Genomic DNA, 22,704 nt, shown 5'->3' with positions numbered 1-22,704 from the left:
TCTTCCACCCCTTTATATATCTTTTGCATAAGGCGGGAACCCTTTGTCCCTCTGGGTTTCCACCCCCCCTCACTGGAAAAGCACCAGGTTAAAGATGGATTCCAGTTCAGGTGACATGATCACATGTCACTGCAAGACTTCATTGCCCACTTGCCAGCACACACATATACAGGAAGACTAACAGGTAAACACAGCCATCTGCAGACAATGGTCCTTGTTAATGGGAGTCATCAAGATTCCAAACCATCATTAATGGCCCACACTTTACATAATTACGATAGGCCCTCAGAGTTATGTTTTATATTTCTAGATTTAGATACAAGAGTGGTACATTTATACAAATGGGATGATCACACTCAGTAGATTATAAGCTTTGTAATGATACCTTACAAGAGACGTTTTGCTTGAAGCATATTCCAGTTACATTATATTCACTTATCATATTTTTATAAAACTATTCCAGTTACATTATATTCACTTCTTATTATGTTTTTATAAAACCATATAGACTGCACAACGTCACAATGGGGATAGACATTGGGGATGTTAGGCTGGAGCAGAGGTTCCAAACTAACTTGGCTGTGGCATAGTCTCAGGGGCAAAGGGAGCAAAGACCAAGAGGGTGAGAGTGAGTTAATCATTTATACGTCCCCAAACAAAGTCCTAAACCTGAGCTACGCCTTGATTCACAGGTGGCTGCACTGCAGAACAGATCTCAGGGCTCACAGCATCTTAGTTCATGGACTGAAGATCATTTATCTGTGAAAAATATATAAAAACAGGTAATTATCAAGCTAACTGAAACAGTGGTTAACTCTTTCCCTGCTAGCTCCTGCAGCCTCTCTGTGGAGTCAGTTTGTTTTATGCAGTCAGATTGTCGCCTAGGCATGCTCAAAGAGATCCCTTCCTTAGGGTTTGTCTGAGAACCCACTGAAATCAGTGGGAGTCTCTCTGTTGACTTTAAGTGGCTTTGGTTACAGTCCCCAATGTCTTAACATGGGGATTGGTTTCTGAAGTCAATGGAAGTCCCTGAATGAAGAAAAGGGGAATGTAGTAGCTTTGACTTAAAATATATCCTTTCCAAAGTATTTCTTTAGTAATTATGGGCTAGTGAGGGGAGTGCTAAAGAACCTTTTTCTTGTGTCTTCCTTCCTCCCCTGGCCTGGAATAACAGCAGCACCTGCCCTCTTTCCTACAGCTGCAGTCCAACTGAGATTTAGCCAATAGAAAGTGTGGCAAGAAAAAAAATCATCTTATGGCCCTTGTACAGCAACCAGGGGACCACTTAGCTGCAGAGAGGAAAACATATTGCATCCTCTTCGGGGCTATAGCAGCTGCTGTTCTTCCCCAGAATGCCGGAATATTCTGCCCCCTCTTCTTTGCTTACTCCTGGATCCTGCTCTCCCTCTGCTTGTGGAACTGTGGTCAGTAAGAGAGCCAGGTAACGGAGTGTGTCATCATGGTGCACTGGGTCCTGGAGTGCCTTCAGTGCTAAAAATACTTGTCCCCCAAAGCAGACCAGAGGCTAATAGGCATGATTAAGCCTTATACTAGTAATTATTATTATTCAATTACTATTATTCTTCTGCCTAACAGTGGTATCAGATAATGTGAATAACATAGGCAGGCATGTGAAGTGCTGCTGTCCTGTAGTAATATATATTTCATTCATACATTTGTATCTACATGAAAATTAATTTTTTGTTTCCTGTTGTCATTTCCTCTAGTTCCTTCCAGTCTCCGATATTAAGTGGTGAACTCCGGAGGTTAAGATTACTCATGAAGAAATGCTATCAAGGCTTCCAGTGGTAATCTGATCATAGACTAATGAAAATTTGCAAGTATGGGGTTAGTCCTTCAAGCCCATGCAACAATCTTTATCTTGGGCAACCTGGTGGCTTCTCAACCACTTGCACAAAGTAAGTTGAACTTCCAGATATTAATTTTAAAACCTGATGTGCAGATTCACATTATTTATGTGGATGCTTTATTTGCTTCATGTTTTATCCAGTATAATACCTTTAAAAAAATAAGGCCTGCTTTATCACTGGTGTAACGTCACAGTGACTTCAGTGGAGCTACACCAGGCATGAATTTGACCCCTGTTTCTTTACAAATCTATAGGGATATAACAGAAATATTTAAAATGGTTTCTTCCAGTTAACATTCAGGGAAGACCTTTGTAAAGTTGTGTTTGAAAATAAGGGGAGGGCCTCCTAAAACTCTGAGGAGTGGTACACGGTGCCAAAGTTATAAATTATGCTAGCAGGGATCATGTACAAAAAATAGAAGTGCAATCTTCTGGCCAGACATTCATATTAAAAACCAGAGATTAAAGTAAGACTTAAACAATTAATATTCTCTCATATTAAACAGTATGTGGGAAAATATTCAGCTATCCATTGACCTGTGGATACTGAAAAAGTATATACTTAATTATACATTTCCCAGGGGGAAAAACCTCACTTATTATTAATTCACAGTAACAGAATGGATATTTGGTAACCTGGACATTAGAATATCTATCTAAGACTTTAGTTATATTGCATAGTATCATTATTAGTCATGCTAAGAAATAAACAAATTGACTTAAAAATCCATAAAGAAAACCCACCCAGCACACATGGGTGATAATTTAACCTTCATTCTTGTTAACATTAAGTTACTGTTTTTCATTTCTGAATTTCATGAAAAAAATCATGGTTTAAGATTCTTCCAACAGTTTATCATTTTCTTTATAAATCTGTTCTATATTATATTATATGTCTGAAACATATCACTTATGGCAACTCAGTGACACACGGACTGATGTTCCAGTGCTAATTACCTGGTGTAGTTATTTACAAAGTGGATGTAACACTCTACTATTCACATGTTAGATCCAATTTGAACAAACATAAATGACCTCACAAGATGCAAGGCTGTGGAGAATCAGCCTAGTAGTGCCTAGGTACTGCAGTGTCTACTGATCCTACCAATTGTTTGCCACTTCCACCTGCTATGAAGCCCAGTAGATGTAATAAGGAATACATCTCCCCCAGGCATATGCACTCTCTTTCTCTCCATCTCACTCCCTCTCATTTTTAAGACAGGGATTCATTTACCTTTTATTCTGAGTCATGCGAGCTCATTTCATGCTTTTCAGTGCTTACGCTGAGTAGCGCTATTTCCTACATATAGTTCTACTGACTTAGATGAGATTACTGTCATGGATAAGTAATATTCAGTGCAAGTAGTGGCTGCAGGATCAGTTGCAGGGTATCATTCTCAGGTTGGTTCAATACAGGAGGCTAGGAGCTACTGCATGTGTGGTTGCTTATTAGGTTTTAATCAGTTTGGGGAAATCAGAAGTGGTTTTTCTTGTTTGTTCTGTTTTGTTGTTTTGGTGAGACTGCAACAGTTCCAGAACATTTGTGTTCCACTCTGTTATCTTTGTAGATATGTGTTTTTTGTCTGTTCCATTACGTTTTGGCTTATTACGGTGTTCCTTTTGGTTCAATAATAAAGAAAAACATAACTTGTGGTTCGCAGTTCTGCTGCTTACCTAATTGCTCTGGGTTCTACTTGCATAAATTATTGAGGATGGTGGGCTCAACTAATAGTTACATTTTCTGCTTATTTTTCCTATCAGACGACTTACTGCACATGCAGAGATCACGTATTTCATGTATTTATGCTTCTACACACTTCGGTGCATTCAGTGCTCAACTGTGCTGATAAGACCCTGTCTTTGAGGGCCATGTGGTGCACCATCAATCCTGTTGGAGTTCCAGCAAGAATTTCCCCGCAGAGAACAAAAGTAGAGTTCTCCCCAGAGCTGGAAGAGTTTGACCTTGCTGTGGCCCTTCCAGCAGTGCAGCAGGCTCCTGACTGAGTTCCTGGCCATGTCCACTGGCTGACACAGGAGGGCATGGATCCAGAACAGCTCTTCAGGGCAGGCACTGTCTCTTTGCTGTATGGTTGTACAGAGCCTAGCACAATGAGGCCTTGGCTTCCAGCCATGCTACAGTAACAAATAATTATAATGATAATAATGATTATTAATTAATAACCCTGCTTCTTCCCTGTCATTTTGGGTTGTCATGTGACCTCCCTGCCCTTGTGCAACTGTGGGGCAGTGGGCAAAATAGGGGGCTACAATTATTATGAAATGAGGCACCAGATTGGCTTGTAAAGATCCTGACTGTGTGGATAGTTCAGTGTTTGAGACCATCCCACTTTCCCTCCTTGGAATCATGAAGCCTATGAAAGGGGGAGAAAATATCCCGTTTTATCACTCTACCCTGTTCCCACCCCCCAAGTTAAAATTCTCTGACTTGACTCCCGTGAAAGCCACTTTCCACTGGCAGAAGATGGTTCTCCTTCCAAAAATGCAGTGTCTGCCCATAGAGGACAATAAGCATCCCTGCAGCAAAAGGGGCAGGAAGTGTGGTGCGTAAGAGGGGATTGTCAACATTCGGATAAGCTATGGAAAAGAATCCAAACTATTGGATGCTGATCTGAGTCAACCTTTTAAAATATTATATAATACATTTTCTTTATTTATATTGTTATTTGTAAAGATGCACACAGTACTGTCCCAATACTTAAGGAGAGAGCATGGGTCCAGATCCTCAAAGGTATTTTACTCCCATTAATTTCAAAGGGAGTCTGAAGATCTGGTCCCTGGTCCCTTCTCTGGAACACATATTGTATTGGAGAGGGCTGTGAAATGTATATGTAATACTAAAGCAAACCCCAAAAGTGCAGAGTCTGATGTTCATTTCCTCAACAGCAATGCATACTTTAATAATCAAATGATTTTAAAATGTATTTAAAATGATATAAGTCCTCTGTAATTGAATACATTCTTTTAAAATCTTTAACAGGTTATGTCATCACTTACCTCTTATGAAGTTCTTAGAAACCAGAGTACATCAGATGGTTCCTACCTCATCAGATGATTTATTATAACTCCCCACTCTCTTTCTATTAATTAATCACTGTTTCTTGTTAATGTATTTACAAAGTGTGCACATCAGTGACCATGTTTGCTAGATGTCAAATAGAGATGTGAAAATCTCAGAATTCCAGTCCATAATATGCAACTGGCCTATAGTTATGTGCAGAATAAGGCCATGATTCTGCAAAGATTCCTGCATGTGGTTAGTTTTACACAATGCACATAGTCCCACTGAAGACAGGAGGACTAAATGTAAAGTTAAGCATATGGGTAAGTCTTTGCAGGCTCGGAATCAAAATGACAGTCTTTAAGGTCAAACAAAAAGCATATAAAGCCACAATATGAGGTCTTTATCCAGGGTTAGATTGAGCCTTTAAGGCACAGCCTATACTATAGGATAGTGTGGAGCTATCCTCCCACAGGAGAAGGACCAGGAGGCATTCTTCGTGGGAAGCAACTTACTCTGTCCTTTGTGACCAATCATCTCTATTGGCTTTTTCATGAGGACAAGAACCCCTGGCCCCACCTCCTCTCCATCCCTTTCCATCCCCTCTGGGATGTCAGAAGGAAGTGATCACAGAGCCTGGGATTCTGCCTTGTGCTTATGAGGGATGTGTAAGGGTGGGTGGGTGTTCTCGCTAAATAGGAAGGATCTGACCCTCAGTTTCCCCAGCAGCCTTTATTTTCTTTTGAAAGGGAATCCAGAGGAGCCCAGGTGGCTTCCCTGATGTGTCCACTCAGAGTCTGCAGATCTTGAACAGTACATAGTTCCTGATGAGGGTCCTCTATGGGGTGGGGGGTTTATGGGGGAATTTGCCATTTAGGCTCCCCTTTGCACATGGAAGGGAAAGGCAGGATCTCAATCAAGGACTTCAGGATTTGGCCTTGAGGAAGGATTGGTTCAGGGGATCGATAATGGGATTACAGAAGCTTTCACCTCTTAGTCACTGATTAGTATGGAGAGGAGGTCAGCAGTGATCAAATGCCCTTAGCATATGATGGCTGTGAGGTGTTCTAAGTAAAATAAGTTACATTTTCTGATTCTATTCTCACTGCACTTGTGCCCACATCCCAAAACTACCCCAGCATCACAATTAGCCCTAGAGCTGGCATCCTTGTTGGTAATCTCACCATTGAGACCAAGGATTAAATGCCAATCTGGCATCTTCCACAGGGATTAGTTATTCCTTGTTAAAAGCAATAAATTATAGACTTGTTCAAAAGGACAGGAATTGTGGTTTATTTTTTATGAGTATGTTGAGAGGTCCTTGTGATATGTACTAAAATGACGAGGAAACTTCCAGATATGTACTGATAGTCACCACAAATTTGAAGGGGAATTAACACAAAAATGTTCACATCTGGCCACCCACAATATTTCTCAGGTGTATATAAAGAAATTCAGACCAGCACTTCCCCTAAAAAAAGGACAGTGCTATATCTCACAGTTCCACAGGCCAATAGCTGGCTGAAAGACATTAAAGAAGTAATTCCCCTTGAGAAGGACAGATATCCAGCAGACAGCATATGGGCTTCAAGGTACTCCAGAGTCATTTTGGATCCGACATACAAATTCTCCATGTGGATAGGAACACCTCTTTACTGCCTGCCATTATGTTTACCTATAACTCAGTGCATTCTGACATTGGAAAACTAAATGAGCATTGAATTTGACTTAGCCTTGAAAGTATGTGATTAAACAAGCATGCAGTGCAAACATTCACTATTTGTTTTTTATGATTCTAACACATGAAAGTTAACAATTCCTACTTGGTTTATATAATGAAAAATTGTCACAATAATATTAATCAAAATATTTATTTGCCTGCCTCTACAGGCTGTTGTGAAGACTAATGAGTTAACGTGTGTAAAGGGACTTCAAGATGTGTAGTGTTCTGTATACACTAATATAAAAATATTTCAATTTTTTAAAATTTAATAATATGGGATCTTTATTTAAAAGAAGAGATGTGATGGAAAAGTAAGGAAAAGCACACTATACATTTGTCTAACTATTCACAGATATAATTTATGCCCACTTTAAGGCCCTTTCACACTGCCAGAGATGTGTAAAGTGGCCTTTGTGTCAATAAGACTCAGGCCCAATCACCTGTATCCTGCAAGTGCAGAATTGTTCCCTATACTAATTTTTCTTGTATTATGTGATACATATTTTTAAATGACTCTGAACTGGCACCATTTATAAAGCTCATTTTTAGGAGTTTTGTTTCTGATATTCAACATAAATTTTCTTACTCTTGATTTCATTCCACTACCTATAGTTATGCTTCTTATATAACCCAGAAGAATTCCTCTGGTTCCTTGATATATGCACCCTTCAAATATTTGTAGCTATTTATCTTGGCTGTTAGTCAAGCTCTGAGGAATATACTTGATATACCACTGTGGTATTCTAATCAAGCCCGAATAACTGGAAGCAGCATTGGCTTTGATCAGATGCCTAGAATCTGAGCAAGAGGGAAGTCTGGTAGTGGGGAGCAGGAGGATGGGAGCGGAAAGAGGATGTGAGGATAGCATGATGCTCTGAGGTGACCTGGCCATAAGGAGGTAGGGAGAAGTGGCCAGGTTCATTGGGAGAAACCATAAAATTTCTTTTTATCCACTGATCCAAATCTGGGACACTAGCCAAACTAATTCGGAAGGGGAGGGATAAAAAATGGCCAAATCAGTGATGCTGCATATACTATATGGAGGCAGTGCCTCTTTCTAATGATTCCACTTCAAGCAGGTATTTGAAATATTATTTGGCTGAAGCAAATATCAGAAAGTTGGCTAGATTTCCTCTGAAGAATTTCAAAGCTGAATTTCAGTATAGCCCCACAAGTTATCCAAATTCAGATCTGATACTTCTCTCAGACTGCAACCAATCTGCAGTAAATCTATTGAAGACACTGGAGTTACACCTATTCAAAACTGGCGTGAGAGAAGAAATCAGGACCATCGTTCTTCTTTCCCAAATACTTAATAATTTTGTATTGCTACTCTCTGCATTCCTCCTAATCTGCTGACATCTTTCTGGTATTGAGCTGCACAGAACAAAATAAATATTCCAGGGCAGTTATACTGGAGTTGTATAATGAGGGACTGACATCAAGCTGCTCTGCTGTGTGATGTCTCTGCATATGTTTATGGGCCTATTGTGCTGCCACATGGCCTTGCAGACTCATATCTATTGTTGTACACTATTGGCTTGTCTACACTTGAAATGCTACAGAAGCATAGTTGCAGCACTGTAGACATTACCTACACAGACAGGGGGGTTCTCCCATCGGTGTAGGTAATCCACCTCCCTGAGAGGCTGTAACTATGTCAATGGAAGAATTCTTCTGTCAACCTAGCACTGTCTACACGGGGGGTTAGGTCAGACATCGCTCAGTGTGTGGATTTTTCACACCCCGAGCAATGCAGCTGGGCCGATCTAATTTTTTAGTGTAGACCAGGCCTAACAGTCCCTAGGTGTAGTTCATTCACTACTTTTCTCCAGGTTTCTCCTTCTAAATGTTTCAGATTATATTTCTGCAGAGGCCTTGTTTTGCACTGTTCCAATCTCAATGCCATTATTATTTTCCACCCATATTTCTAACCTCTCTAGGTCCTTTAGTCTTATTTCCCTGCCTTGCAAGTCTTCACATCACCTCTCATTTTTTCTGTCCTCTGTGACTGTGGAATAATTAAATCGGAACTACTGGTCTCTTAACAAATGTGTGGTCATGTCCTTGATTTCTGGGGTTGAAATTGTTTTGTTTGTCATTGCAATGATAGGTTTGAAAGAAACCATCAAAATCACAGCAGTCAATTTCAATGGTGAACAGATGCAGATCACATGGGCAGCTAAAGACTATTTCCCTGACAGGACTGTGACTTTTTTTTACAGGTAAGTACTGGCAATGGCTATCCTCTTCCCCTTGGTTAATGGCTTTGCTTAGAGATTCTGAAAGTATGTCTACACTGCACTTAAATACCCATGGCCTGTGTCAGCTAACTTGGGCTCGTGGGGGTCTGGCAGCCCGTCTACACCACAATTTTACAATCCCGTAGCCCAAGCCCTGTGAGCCTGAGTCAGCTGACATGGCCACCTGCGGGTGTTTTAATTGCAATGCAGACCTACCCTTAGACTTCTCACTCTGTCCAAGTTGTATTTGAGCTACACCCGCAAATGAAAGAGAAGCTTATATTTGATTCAGATCAATATGCAGACTTGTTTATGTTCGCTCCACACCACAACCCTATTTTCCAAACTAATCATCAGATCTGCTGAATACTTAGCGGCATGCAGGTGGTTACACCCACAGTTTTGTCCATTCTTGTGATGCCCATCAGTGTGTCAGAACATTTGGAGCCATTGTTCACACACACTCACAGCTTTAGCTGCTGTTTAATTAAGAGCTGTGTAGCAATCAGTTGATGCTGCAAATGGAAATGAGACATTTATAGTTGCTTTGGGTCAATGACAAGTCAGCCAGTAGGAGGTTTACTCAATTGTTAGTGGGTATATGAGACAGCATTCCCAGTAGAATGGTGTAGAAACAGGACACTGTCTGACACAGCTGTTAAAGCAAACCCTTCCCTTCTTAGAAAAGACAATATTAAAGAAACCTCACAATCTCAAATTGTAATGAACAGATGTCTGAAAAGTCAATGGGAATTGGGTACTGGACTCCCCTTCTCCCCTTTGAAAATCCCATCTATAAATCTCCTATGCAAATATCATTTGGGAGAAGTATTTTAATAAGCTAAAGTGACAAAAAGCAGCTAACTCATTTCAATAGATAACAAAATAACTGCGTTAACTAATTTTATTTTGTTTTTACTTGTAGATTTGGCACAGCTCTTCAAAACAGAGCTTGGAAGCAATGCCCCAACTATATACTTGACCAAGGTTACAATTCTGGCTGTCTCTTTAAGACAGAGGGACCCACTCTTACCATCTCTTTTAAGGATAAGAATGGAAGTGAAGAGCTTTTCAATTATACGCTAAAATCTGATTTCTTTAGTAAGTGAGTGAGCAATGACATTACCAAATTCCTTGGTAATGCTAGAGCCTTCAATGATCTTCTTTTGTATTGAGTCTGAGATGAAGAGAGAGAACTATTTCAGAGTATAAAATATTATCAAGGAAGATGACGAATTAGTCAAGTGTATAAAATATTATCAGGAGGGACAAAATAGAATATTGTTCTCTGTTTGGGTATACTGAGGCTGCTTCTTCAACACTTACTTCAGTAGTCACATTGTCTTCACTGGGGCTACTTGTTTTGAATAAAGGCCCCCAAATTCAGATCAAAATCTGGATTTTGAACACTCAAAAAGTAGGTATGTTTGGATTTTGAAATATTTAGTATAGTTGACTGTAAAACATGTAAACATACATGTAGCAACAACTGGAAGCCTTGGTTCCATTTTCATAGCGGAGGGGTAAATATATGATATCACAATGCCAAAATGACAACAGGTTACAGTGAGAAAGCACTGGAAGAGTAAGAGAAAGGCATTTCCATTTCTCTTACACTTTTATTGGTTTTATGTATGTAGCTGTCTCTTATGGGTTCAACATGTAATGATTATTATTGCAAAGAAATCTACAGAATAGTCGGAACTAATACTAAATGAAATAAAATAAAATAAACCAGCTATAGAACATCATTGAGCATGTCTTCTAAAGTTAGGATAGCTTCCCGGGAGGAAGGGTAGTTTTATGGCTAAGGCACTGGAGTGGCATTCAGGAACTCAGGTTTAATTCCCAGCTTTGTCACAAACACCCTGTGAGACATTGGGCAAGTCACTTTGGATCTCTGTGCCTGAGTCTTCCATCCCTAAAACAGAGATAATAGTGCTTCAGACCTCACAGGGGTGTTGTAAAAGTTCAGTAATATTTACCAGGTGCTCAGATACTACAGGAATGGGAGTGAAGTAGTTAGATTTCTTTGCAGGTGGTGTGGATCAAAAGAGAGGGTGCACTAAATGTACTTGAGGAAGGGGTGTTATGCTCCAATTCCCATGAAGATGCAACTTCCACTGCTAAGAGGTAAAAAACCAAATGGTTCAAAATATTGTGCCCATAACAGCTGACCATCTGTAAACAATGTGTCAATTTAGAACAGCACAACTGCATGATGCCATGGGTCTGAATTACATTTCAATGTACAGAAAACAGGCCAGCTGGAAAACGGAACCTTTTAGGAGCTCTGAACTGCATGACAGTCTAAAGAATTCCAGGAATGCTTGGGGGTGGGGGCGATGGTTTGAAATGAGTTGTAGTGATCCATTTTAAGAAGGTATTGTGTAATTTATATCTCTTTTTTTCCTCAGTAAAACCCAATCCGCCTGAAAATGTAACCTTCCATTGGAAAGGAGATACAGTTACTATAGAATGTAATAAACCAAAAACACCAGCAAGGTGCTTGGAGCTTGAACTTCAGTATAAAAGCAAGTATGACAAAGAATGGCAGGTGGGTAGAGTTTGCAATTCTCACTTAACATAGGAAAGAGAGGGACTGGCATCTCCACAGAACAGACAGCATAGGTTTTCCCAGCAGGCCCATCCCAGCCCATTAACATACACTTGATGGGCTGGCAGCAGAATAAGGACTAGGCTTCACTGCAAAAAAAAGTGCATTTTTTCCTTTGGGGTAACTAACACACATGTGCTATCCTGAGGTAAATACATGCTGAAGGCCAGACACTTTAATTTAAAGAAAGGTAAAGTTGTCAAGCAAAACAGTCCTATACCTCCTTCAGGGATTGGCCTTGAGGAGTTTACCTCATGGTAAACTAAGTGGCTGGTCTTCACTGTATTTTTACCTCAGGATGGCTCAGAAGTGTTAGTTATCCCCAGTAAAAAACACATCATTTTTTTGCAGTGAAGGCAAGCCCTAACATTTGCTAGACTACTGGATATCTAATGTGTGCTGAATGTCAGCATTCCAGTAAATGGCCACATTTCAAGGGAGTTACACTTCACTGCTTATGCACATGTCAAGAAGACATAGAGGAAAGGCAATATTTAAAGAATGGGAGCAGGGTGGGGAGTCATAAATGGGAAATGAAGATGAAAAATGGGAGAAAGAAGAAAAACAACAGAGAACAGGAGATGGGAAAGAGACAATGTTCTAGGCATTTTATTTATCTAGAACATAAATACCAGCTTTACATTTCATTTCATGGAATTAATTCTTCCTAGGCTCATAACTAACATGTGTATGCTTTGTGGACCAAAGCTAATTCTGTTTGTTTCACTACAAATAATTATTGAGGCATAAATGTAACAAAGAACTATATGTTAACTTAACCGTAACATTGTTTAATGCTAGAAATGGGTCTGAATGAGGAAAATCCATCCAAGATCCAGATCTCCTAAACTTTTTGGGGACGTTCTATTTGTGTCAGCCCATTTCTTATGTTTGTTATTACAATGATCTAGTATAATACTGCGAGAAGAAAAATATATGTTGGAACTAATCATTAATGATCAAATATCTTCCTGTCCAGTCTAGAAAATCTGCATGTTGCAAAGTTGAAGAGCAAGGGTTTGATCCTGAAAAGTGCTACTCCTTCCGAGTCAGATTGGAAAGAACATCCATTTGCAATAGAATTCCTTATGCCAGTGAATGGGCAGAGGTAACAGTTTGGAGAAATGGCAGCTTACTAGGTAAATGCTAAGCTACATTCATATTCTTAGCTGGAAATATAATCAGAGGAGGGGAGGCTGGGAGACGGGATGTCAGGTGGTGCATCAGGTTAATTCAAAGTAAAGATCTAGTCAACACTGGAACAACTGAGTCTAAAGCAGCACTGAGCAGTCTGGCCTTTGCCCTGAAGTGCATCATTGATTTAAGACATTAATATGGAAGTGGAGAATTTCCCTCGAATCTGTCAAATACTTGGGAAGTGACACAGACAGTTGCTGCCATGTTTCAGGCTCTTCAGTGACTTCTGTGGGGAGGTCATGACATCAAGCTTGCTAGGAAGTTGTGGACCTACACAACCGTGGTTATACCGACTCTGTTGTATGGCAGTGAAACTTGATCACTGCTCCATATTAAGTGGCAGGACAAGATCCGAAATGAGAATATTTGAAACTGAAACCAACAGCCACCTCCATCAATGATGGTTTGGTTTCATTGGCTTTCTTGGTACAGAGATATTAATAGGGTGGAATACCAATGAATTACGAAGCATGTTTATCTAGGAATGCTGCTACACAGCTGACAATCGTCTGGTCACCAAAAGCTTTGGTGACACAATAAATTTGCCAGCAATAGACATAAACTGAATATCTAGCCAGACCACCTAAAGGACCAGGTAGAGATTGATGTGGGTGGTGCTCAATCTGCAAGGAGAATACCTCCCTTTGCAATTTGCCATCATGATGATGGATGGATGAGGTTAATTCATAGCCCTTTCAAACATAATTTGATTCATGAGTGCAAATTGGGGTTGGTGGCCTGATCCTTCAATTCATATCTATGTTGCTATAGCTGTCCCAAGCAAGTACTGATTTGGCCAGTAACAAATAGGCTTTGTATTACAGTAGCACCTAGATACCCAAAATGAAATTAGTTTCCAATTGTGCTAGGCCCTGTACAATTTCCCCTTAAAGTGGGAAGTTTGTCACTGCACGATTTCAGAATTACAGTGACACTGATAATTATACACAAAGCTGATTCATGGATTGTTCAAATGTTGTGTGCAATTTTTCAATGACAGAGATAAATAAGGAAAAGATGCTGCCTCTGCCATTGAGATCTCATATGTATGATTTAATGTTTTTGTTCTAGATAATACCTTTTCCTTTTTACCACAGTTTTATCTACCTTGTCTGGTCAGTCTGTAAGATATATATGCTGCTGACATACCTGTTTGATAGAACTCTTTAGGGTTCCTTGCTGTTATTTATTTATTTAGATTTATAAATGCAAAATTCCCATCCATAGCTCTGGGAATTTAGCTAGAGTTCATACATCCAATAATCACTATAATTATGAGATAATACAAAGAATATAGTGCAATATAGTAATAGAATAAAATAGAATACCACAATAACCGCCAATAAAATTAAAATTGAAATACCCACAGCCAATTAAGACTCAATCCCTTTAACCATCAGTCAACCATTCCCTACATCCTCGGAAAACAGAAGGGCTTTTCAGCATGTCTGGATGGTTAACAGATCCAGGTTCTGGCAGGCCAAAGGTGGAAGTATAAGAGTCGAGTGGCCTTCACAGAAAATGCCACACCAGCAATCCCATCATGTTCAAAATGAGAGAACTCTACCAGTGTAGGCTGAGAGAAGGTGTCTCTCAAGTAGCCAGCTCACTTTTAAGGATTTGTAAGTTAAAATCAACACTTTGTATTCCACCTACAAAGTAACAGGCAGACAGTGCAGCTCACTGATCACTGGTGTTACAGCATCAATAAGCAAGTTACCATCTTCTGCACCAGCTTCAGTGTTTGGTGGTCTCAAGATGCAGCCCCCTCTCAAGATGCAGCACTCCAGAAAATCATGTCTCTGGCTAGGTCTGCCTCTGACCTTTTCTTTTGCACATTCCTCGCCAAGCACAATGAAAAAAACGGCACTCTTGCCAGCAGCTGCTATATGGCATCAAGTAGAAGCTTTGGATCTAACCAGGGCCAGCTCCAGGCACCAGCTAAGGAAGCAGGTGCTTGGGGCGGCCAATACAAAGGGGCAGCACTCCATCCGGGTCTTCGGTGGGAATTCGGCGGCGGGTCCCTCAGTCCCTCTCTTCCTCTTTGAGCTGCCACCGAAGTGCCGCTGAAGAGGAAGAGAGGGAATGAAGGATTCACTGCCGAACTGCCGCCGAAGAACGGGGCGGGGCGTTTGGGCGCCCCCGGAGGGGCCCCGGCCGGCCCCCCCCCCCCCCCCCGCCACTTGGGGCAGCAGAAAACCTGGAGCCGGCCCTGGATCTAACAAGACGCCTAGTGCCATGCTGTGCCTCGTTCTTCTAAGTACAGTCTCAAAGACAGACCACATTAAGTTACAGGACACTTTTCATCAGTTTTAGTAGGTTTGGATGATCCCTTATCGCTTTGCTGGAAAGCAATACTCCAAATGAGTACCATGAACCAATAGAGAGAATTGCTGTAGTTACATAAACACAGGCAGTCACTCAGTCCCCACACCTTCAAATCAGATCTCCACAAGGTGCCATTCACTAGGCTTTATAGGAACTGAGTCTCCCAGACCTGCAGAAGAGCTCTGTGTAAGCTGAAAAGCTTGCCTCTGGTTTTGTCTACACTACCACTTTTGTCAGTAAAACTTTTGTTGGAACCCCCGCCCCCGACATAAGTTTCACCGGCAAAAGTGCTGATGTGGACAGCGTTATGCTGGCAGGAGAGGCTGTCCTGCTGACGTAGCTAACACCACTCCTTGGGGGTGGTTTAATTATGCCAGCAGGAGAGCTCTCCCTTCGGCACAGAGCGGCTACATGGGAGACCTTACAGCAGCACAACTATAGTGGTACAGCTGTGCTGATGTAAGGTCCGTACCGTAGACATAGCCTCTCTCACCAACAGAAGTTGGTCCAATAAACCCACCTTGTCTCTCTAACACCACCAGAAGGCATTTCATTGCAAGGGTGAAGGAACTGTGCTTTTCTTTTGCAGAGTTAGATTAGTTTGTCTTGTTTCTTCCTTAACATTGCTATTGTTTTAAAGAGAACATCTGCAATAGGTACATTTATAAATTTACATTTATAGAAACATGACATTTTAAAATATTATTTTTGTGATTACTCCTAGATTCATGTGCTGATGATATAAAGCCTCTGTCAGACAATGTGATCCTTTTAATTTCTGTGCTGGCAGTCCTTCTAGTAATATTCCTCCTTCAGATTTTTGTGTGCAAATGCCAAAGGTAAGTGTTACTGGTCCCTACTGATATTTGTGTCATGATAATACAACATATGTAAAAAATGTGAATATTTTGATTCTCTCCTTCTCCCACCATCCATTGTTGTTTGTCCTCTTAAAGTGCAAATTCTTGAGGCCAGGAACCTTGTGGTTGTGTCCTGTGCCTCGCACATTGTAGGTGATACTGGAAAACAAAGAATAAGTAAATATTCTCCCCAACCTAATATGCTCCCACTGGTCTTTATGATGCCATGGAATCATTGCCCAACCAAAGAATCTCTGGCACCTTCAGCCTACAGTCTACAGACTGCAGACCCAGTCATTCACTCTTAGTTTCCTGCTGCCATCCCTGTACAGAGCACGTCTCTGGAGTGCCTATAATCAGAGATCCCGACTCTCACCACCATAGAAGCAGGGAACTCTGCAGCTGCAGACACATACTTTCTACTAGAGGAGCTAAGAACAGAAGGTGAGAATTTCCTTCTACCTGAAGAGTGACAGTTGGAAGGACGATGGAGTGGCAGGGTGAGAAAGGCAGGGTAACAAAGAAGAAAGGATGACAAAAGTAAAGGGGAGAAGTGCAAAAGATGTGAAAGGGGAAGATAGGGGAGGTGGTGGTGGAACAGATGAGCAAGAAAAGGAGGCAGGTAAAAGATGAAAAGGTGTAAAGGGTGATTACATGGGAGGGCTTCAAATAGTGGTAGAGGAGCAGGGGATAGGAGAGGTGAAGTGAGTGGCAGTCTCCTGATCTGTTTAATGGCCTTAACAAGACTACCATAACCCTCAGTGATGTTGTGAAGATTCTGTCAGTAGTACCTGGAAAGCACTTTGGGCCCCTTGGATGGAAATAATATTATTGTAATAATCCATACTTAGATTACTGCTTGAATGACAAATGTGGGATCAAAGCCCCAAGACATCTGCATTTGCTTTTCTCTTTCTTTTATAAATTGTAAAGATAGTTTAAAAATAGCATCTCCTGGCTGGGGTTTATAAAACATTGGCATTAGATTCTTCTTACCAACTCCCTCACTTGCCTTCCTGCCCCATCCGATCTATTACAAATGAAATGTGAGAAACAAAAGCTGAAACTTTGTGGCACCGAAGTGCACGATGGAAGCAACATAATCGTAACAGCTGTGAGCACTCAAAAGAAAATCCATTTTATGAGCATTCTGTCTTGTTAACAGTCTTTCGGGCTTGCAATTCCAAGGAGAATTTAGGGTGTTTCTGTTAATTTTTTGAGCTACAGTACTAAATATTAAAAGGGTGTATGCTGCAAGAATGATAGCTATTACGGAACTTGAATCGTGTTTAAAGAAGCTGCAGTTGAGAATATTCATTATTGTTTGTATATTTCTATTGTATAACCATTATGCATGGCAATTAGCAACTTAAATTAAGACAGGCACAATATAAAGGGACAAATATAGGGCAGGGATGCATGAGGGGAGGGAGGTGGAGAAAAGAAATATATATATATATATATATATATATATGTATATATATATATGTGACCATAGACTAAAATTCTCCTTGAAGAAGTGTGCTTTGTGAAGTAACTCAGCCTATGTCTACACTGCAATCAAAGGTGTGATTAGCAGCTCAGGTAGACATACTCATGCTAGCTTTAATCTAACTAGGTTGCTAAAAATAGCAGTGTAGACCCAGCAGCGTGGGCTTCAGCACAGGCTGTACAAGCCTCCAGAATGCTGAATGTGTACTCGCATTGCTAGCCCATGGTAGGGTGTGTATTGCCAGGTCTTCACTGCTATTTTAGCTCTACTAGCTAGATTAAAGCTAGCAGGGATATGCCTACCTGAGCTGCAATCACACCATTGATTGCAGTGGAGACATACCCCATGGCCTCACCTACTTAAGAAAGGTGCATTGGTTTAACTAAACACATTTAGTTAAACTGGGGCAAAGCCCAGTATGGAAATTTTTATTTTGGTCTAGCTCAAATGAGTTAGAAATCAGTTTCAGCTAAATCAAAATAAGCCACCCTTAAACTCAAATAAGAGCATCCATACAAGGGTTTGCATTGGTTTAGGCAATTTTTTTAAAAACGGATATTAAGTTAAATGAATACAACTTTCTTGTGTTGACAAAGCAGAAGAACAGGAAAGAGTGGAAGCATGGCAGGTGGGCCTGGGAAAGGGCCTCTGGGCATGAAGGCTACATGAAAGAAAACGTGTTTGTCCTAGTGCAGGGGTTCCCAAACTTGGTTCACGGCTTGTTCAGGGTAAGCCCCTGATGGGCCATGAGACGCTTTGTTTACCTAAACGTCCACAGGTACAGCCGCTCGCAGCATCCAGTGGCTGGGAATGGCGAACTGCGATCACTGGAAGCTGCGAGCGGCCGTATCTGCGGACACTCAGGTAAACAAAGCATCTCGCAGCCCGCCAGGGGCTTACCCTGAAGAAGCCACGAACCAAGTTTGGGAACTTCTGTCCTAGTACAATGGGGTCCTGATCCATAACTAGGGCTCCCAGGCACTACAATAATACAAATAACAATAATACAGCTAATGGCTACATTTTGGAAGGCTTGACCTTAAAGGGTCACATCTGCCCATTTGATATAACACAAACTATCTCTTTCCAAACATCAATAGGACCTAAAAATAAACTAGAGAGACAGTCTCTCCCAGCTGAATTTCTGCCAGCCTTCCAACAATGTGAGAGTTGTGGGAGGGCTCTAGCCCTTGAAAGCTAAGGGTTTGTCTACACTAGCACTTTTGTTGGTAAAACTTTTGTTGGTCAGGGGTGTGAAAAAACATACCCCTGACTGACATAAGTTTCACCGACAGAAGCTCTCCCGCCGACTCATTGGGGGGTGGTTTAATTATGCCGGCAGGAGAGCTCTCTCCTGTAGGCATAGAGTGGCTACACAGGAGACCTTACAGGCGGCAGCTGCAGCGATACAGCTGTGCCATTGTAAGGTCTGTAATGTAGACATAGCCTCAGTCTTTCCCAGAGTAACTATGAAATTCCATACAGTGGCCTTGCAGCACCTCTTGATTTGTACTTGAAGCTTCTCAGATTCCAAATGTAGAATCCCGTCTGAACACTGGCTGCCAGGAAGGAGCTACTTTTAATTCCCATGCTATTGCTGGATTTGACTTCAAGATCAGACTACTTGGCACTCAATTACTTACCTGATAATGAAGTCAGCTTTAGAACATAACATAAGAACATAAGAAAGGCCGTACCGGATCAGACCAAAGGTCCATCTAGCCCAGTATCCTGTCTACCGACAGTGGCCAATGCCAGGTGCCCCAGAGGGAGTGGATCTAACAGGCAATGATCAAGTGATCTCTCTCCTGCCATCCATCTCCACCCCCTGACAAACAGAGGCTAGGGACACCATTCCTTACCCATCCTGGCTAATAGCCATTAATGGACTTAACCTCCATGAATTTATTCAGTTCTCTTTTAAACGCTGTTATAGTCTTTAAACGCTGCACTTTAATGGCTGCTGAGGAGCTGGAAGTCAACACCTTAATTCAGGCTTCCAGATATGCTGCACCGAGAACTTCCTTTTCTCGTACTTCCCCAGACTTTTCTTCCTTTCATTTTCAGGGACCACTAGGGTGATTATGAGGGTGCAGAGGTGACTCTTCCAGTCCTATGAGGCCTGTGGCCAGGACTAGAGTAGTTTTCCAGAGGAAATTAAAAAAAGAGTTTTTCAGGGCAAAATGCTATCTGTTCCACTTTATTTACTGCTCCTATTTAGAGCCCAAATTAAATCTTTAAAACCAACTGTTTTTTCCTATTACCGATAAGCTGACTTTCACTCCTTTATTTCTCTGTCAACTGCCTGCTTCAGTACTGGACAAGATCAAAGCACCAGTGATCTTGGCATCAGTCTCTGTTGCACTGATGAGCAAAGTCAGCCCATACAAGATGATGCCAATGTTAAGATTTATAGTTTGCATGTCTGTGCTCATCATTTTAGATCTACAGTACACTTATTACAGCTCTACAAAAGCTGCCAACTGCCATTAGCTTTTTTTTCTCTCTGAAAAATCCCATGCTGTTGAACCACAGTTACATTATTGGAGATAAGTTACTGGAAAGCCCACGGATGTTATAGGCCCAGAATTGCTTCTCCTCTGCACTCTGTTTATGCTACTCTGAATAGCAGAAAAGCAGAAACAGGCCTCAGTTCTGTAGCAGGCATACAGCCACTATGACTGGCTCCTACACCACAACTCCAGAAGGGAGGGGACATGGCCAGATATGCTGTGCTCAGGTAATTCCGAGTCAGTGGATAGTTCCTTTGGGATAGTTACCAGCTGGCAGAGTTTAGAGCAGCTGAATGCTTACCGTACTTTGTTTTGTTCTATTTACAGATTTCAGAAGTCAGTCATGCCTGTTATACCAGACCCAAAGCATATATTTTCTGATCTCTTTAATGATCATAATGGAAACTTCCAGGTAAATATCCACGCACTCTTGAACTTCCTTGGTGAGGTTGCATTCATTCCAACACATCAGTCCTACTTTGCACATAATTTTAAAAATGCAGCCTACCTTTGTGGTCTCTTTTGAAGTTTAAACTAAGTGCTCTCTGATCCAAAAGCAGCCTCTCACTCTACTACTTGACCACCTGGTCTTACAGAAGAATGATTATTATTACTTATTTTCACTGTAGTAGCACATAGGGACCCCAATCATAGAAGAGGACTCAATGTGCTAAAGACTGTACAAAGACAGTTCCTGCCCAGGGGAGTTTGCAGGGAAAGTAGAAGAGAAGATATGTGGAAACATACAGACAGACAGGGTAAGACTGAAGCAATGGTGGCCAGCATGAAAAGCAGAGATCACAGCATGCCAAATTACTGTACAATCTGCTTTCCAGACCTCCTGTCACAAAAGGCCACAAGCCTTTGTCCTTTACAAAACTAACCATGGTTTCCCAACTTGCCTGATTTACCACTATGCCCTCCAATCCTTTAGCACACAGCTTGCTGTGAAACAGCAAATCTTCAGACAACCTGACAGAGGAACAAACTTTGTGTTTGCTTCCAAATTAAGTTGAAATGTATGTAGCTTACATGAAGAGCATTTTTATTTGAATACTCTTGAATCTGCCCAGCACCTTACCATTTAGACTATGCTATAGCTGAAAACAGCCTGGCAAAATAATTAGGAATATTCACTAACTGATGCATAATAGCTACTGGGCCACCGTTACAATGGTGATGAAAATGAAAACCAATAATAATGTTTTACTTGTGAGTCAAAAATGTACTTGCCCAAGGTAAGTTTGAAAAGATACAAAATAATAATAATAATAGTACAATGCAAAATAATAATAAAGGGCCTGATCCTTAATCAGGCAAATCTCCCACTGAAGTCAATTTGAGTTTTGATTGAGGTAGGACTTGGCTTAAAGGATTTGCAAAACCATGACAAATGGAGGGGGGAGGGAGGTAATGTATTAATCTAGTGTATTTTGAAGGCAGCTATCACTTAAGTGCTATATAATAATTAAATCCAACACTTGAAGGTGTCCTTAGTGGTAATTTTCTTGAAGTTTTCCTTGTTCTTTGTGTGCATTCATGTTTTTTGCTTTTGTCTTATTTCCTGCTTGCCTGCTATTTCCTTCTTTCCAACATGACATCCCCCAATTGTGTAGGTCCTGGGGTCATGCCATTACTGGAGCAATGGTGAAGGTCACTGTACCCTGTGCTTGCTTCAAATGAAGTTAGGGTGTTTGCTGACACCAACATTTCATTCTCCTAGGAATGGATTGACAAAACTGACAATGCAATGGGCCAAACCAAGATGGAATGTGTAGAACATGAATGCATCATTGAGGAGAGAACTGAGCAGGAAGATGAGAAGGAAGCTAGTGAAAAGCTTTGTGAATTGTTAAACATGAATGAAAGAGATTATCTGAGTTCTGCTCATAACACTTGCCTGCCACCACCAGCCAGTGATACAGTTTCTTTCAGGAGTTTTAAGTTTTGTATGAATGAAGACATGTATGTCATCTTATGAAACTATATAATGCAGTAGGAACATATGGTGTCCGGAAAAGGTACACAGGATCCTGATGAGTTTAAAGGAGCATCTAAGTACAGTAAAAAGTTAGGATCAGGCTTGCCTAGCATAACATAGAAAGCTATCCAATCTGGATCTGGATTGCAACTTTCCCAGAATTTAGCGACAACCTATGCAGGCCCATTAGAGAAACAAGAGGGCATGGCAATTCAGGTGTATTTGGTTTAGGGGCTCTAGTTTGGGCCCATCTCTATGGCTAAACCGAGCCCCGTCCTGCATGGTGAGCGTTCAAAGAGCCCTGCTCACTCACTACACACCTTTTAAGAGCTGGGCACAAACACAATCCTTGATCTGAGGGAGTGCACGTACTATGTGCAGTTAATGAAAACAATAGCACTAGCCTCCCCGAGTGGGCAGAAAATGTAATAGTTAGGGCAGCGCCATCAACCTGCCTTCTCCTTCTCACCCGGTAGCAGAAGATGGTGGAGTACATGACACCTTTCCAAAGGGGATGGCAGGAGCTGTGCACTCTCTGCTCTCCAGATGTCATCCTTCCTGCCGCAAGCACAATGCTTCCAGCAGCTCTCATGGGTGGGGTAAACATTTGCACCTCACCTAATGGAGCTAGGATCTGAAAAAAACATAATTTGCCCCCAGGAATATGATAGTGAGGATGTACAGAATCACACTGAGTCCTGATCCTGCAATGAGCTCTGTTTGGGCAGCCCTTTCAAATGTATTAGGGGGTCCATGCAGGCACATAAGTCTGTGCATGTGGACCTTATTGCAAGATCAGGCTCATGGCATCTAGTCATGTCCATGTCCTTAAGGTTTTCTCTTCATATAGTAGACACATTC

At 41.3% G+C, this 22,704-nt stretch overlaps 1 protein-coding gene across 1 annotated transcript; it reads left to right on the top strand.

Moving 5' to 3' along the window:
- Positions 1 to 685: 685 nt before the first annotated feature.
- Positions 686 to 22,438, top strand: LOC113405125 (cytokine receptor-like factor 2). The gene is made up of 9 exons (XM_026649452.1): positions 686 to 782; positions 1,728 to 1,919; positions 8,726 to 8,837; positions 9,781 to 9,956; positions 11,273 to 11,412; positions 12,452 to 12,611; positions 15,722 to 15,836; positions 20,190 to 20,274; positions 21,586 to 22,438. Exons 2-9 carry the CDS (start codon positions 1,844 to 1,846, stop codon positions 21,841 to 21,843), a joined length of 1,122 nt encoding a protein of 373 aa, XP_026505237.1. The 5' UTR covers positions 686 to 782; positions 1,728 to 1,843; the 3' UTR covers positions 21,844 to 22,438.
- Positions 22,439 to 22,704: the final 266 nt, after the last annotated feature.

The sequence above is a fragment of the Terrapene carolina genome, unplaced genomic scaffold, assembly GCF_002925995.2.
Source record: "Terrapene carolina triunguis isolate 2854851 unplaced genomic scaffold, T_m_triunguis-2.0 Scaffold23, whole genome shotgun sequence".
NCBI lineage: Eukaryota > Metazoa > Chordata > Testudines > Emydidae > Terrapene > Terrapene triunguis.
This window is presented reverse-complemented; position numbering and strand designations above follow the sequence as displayed.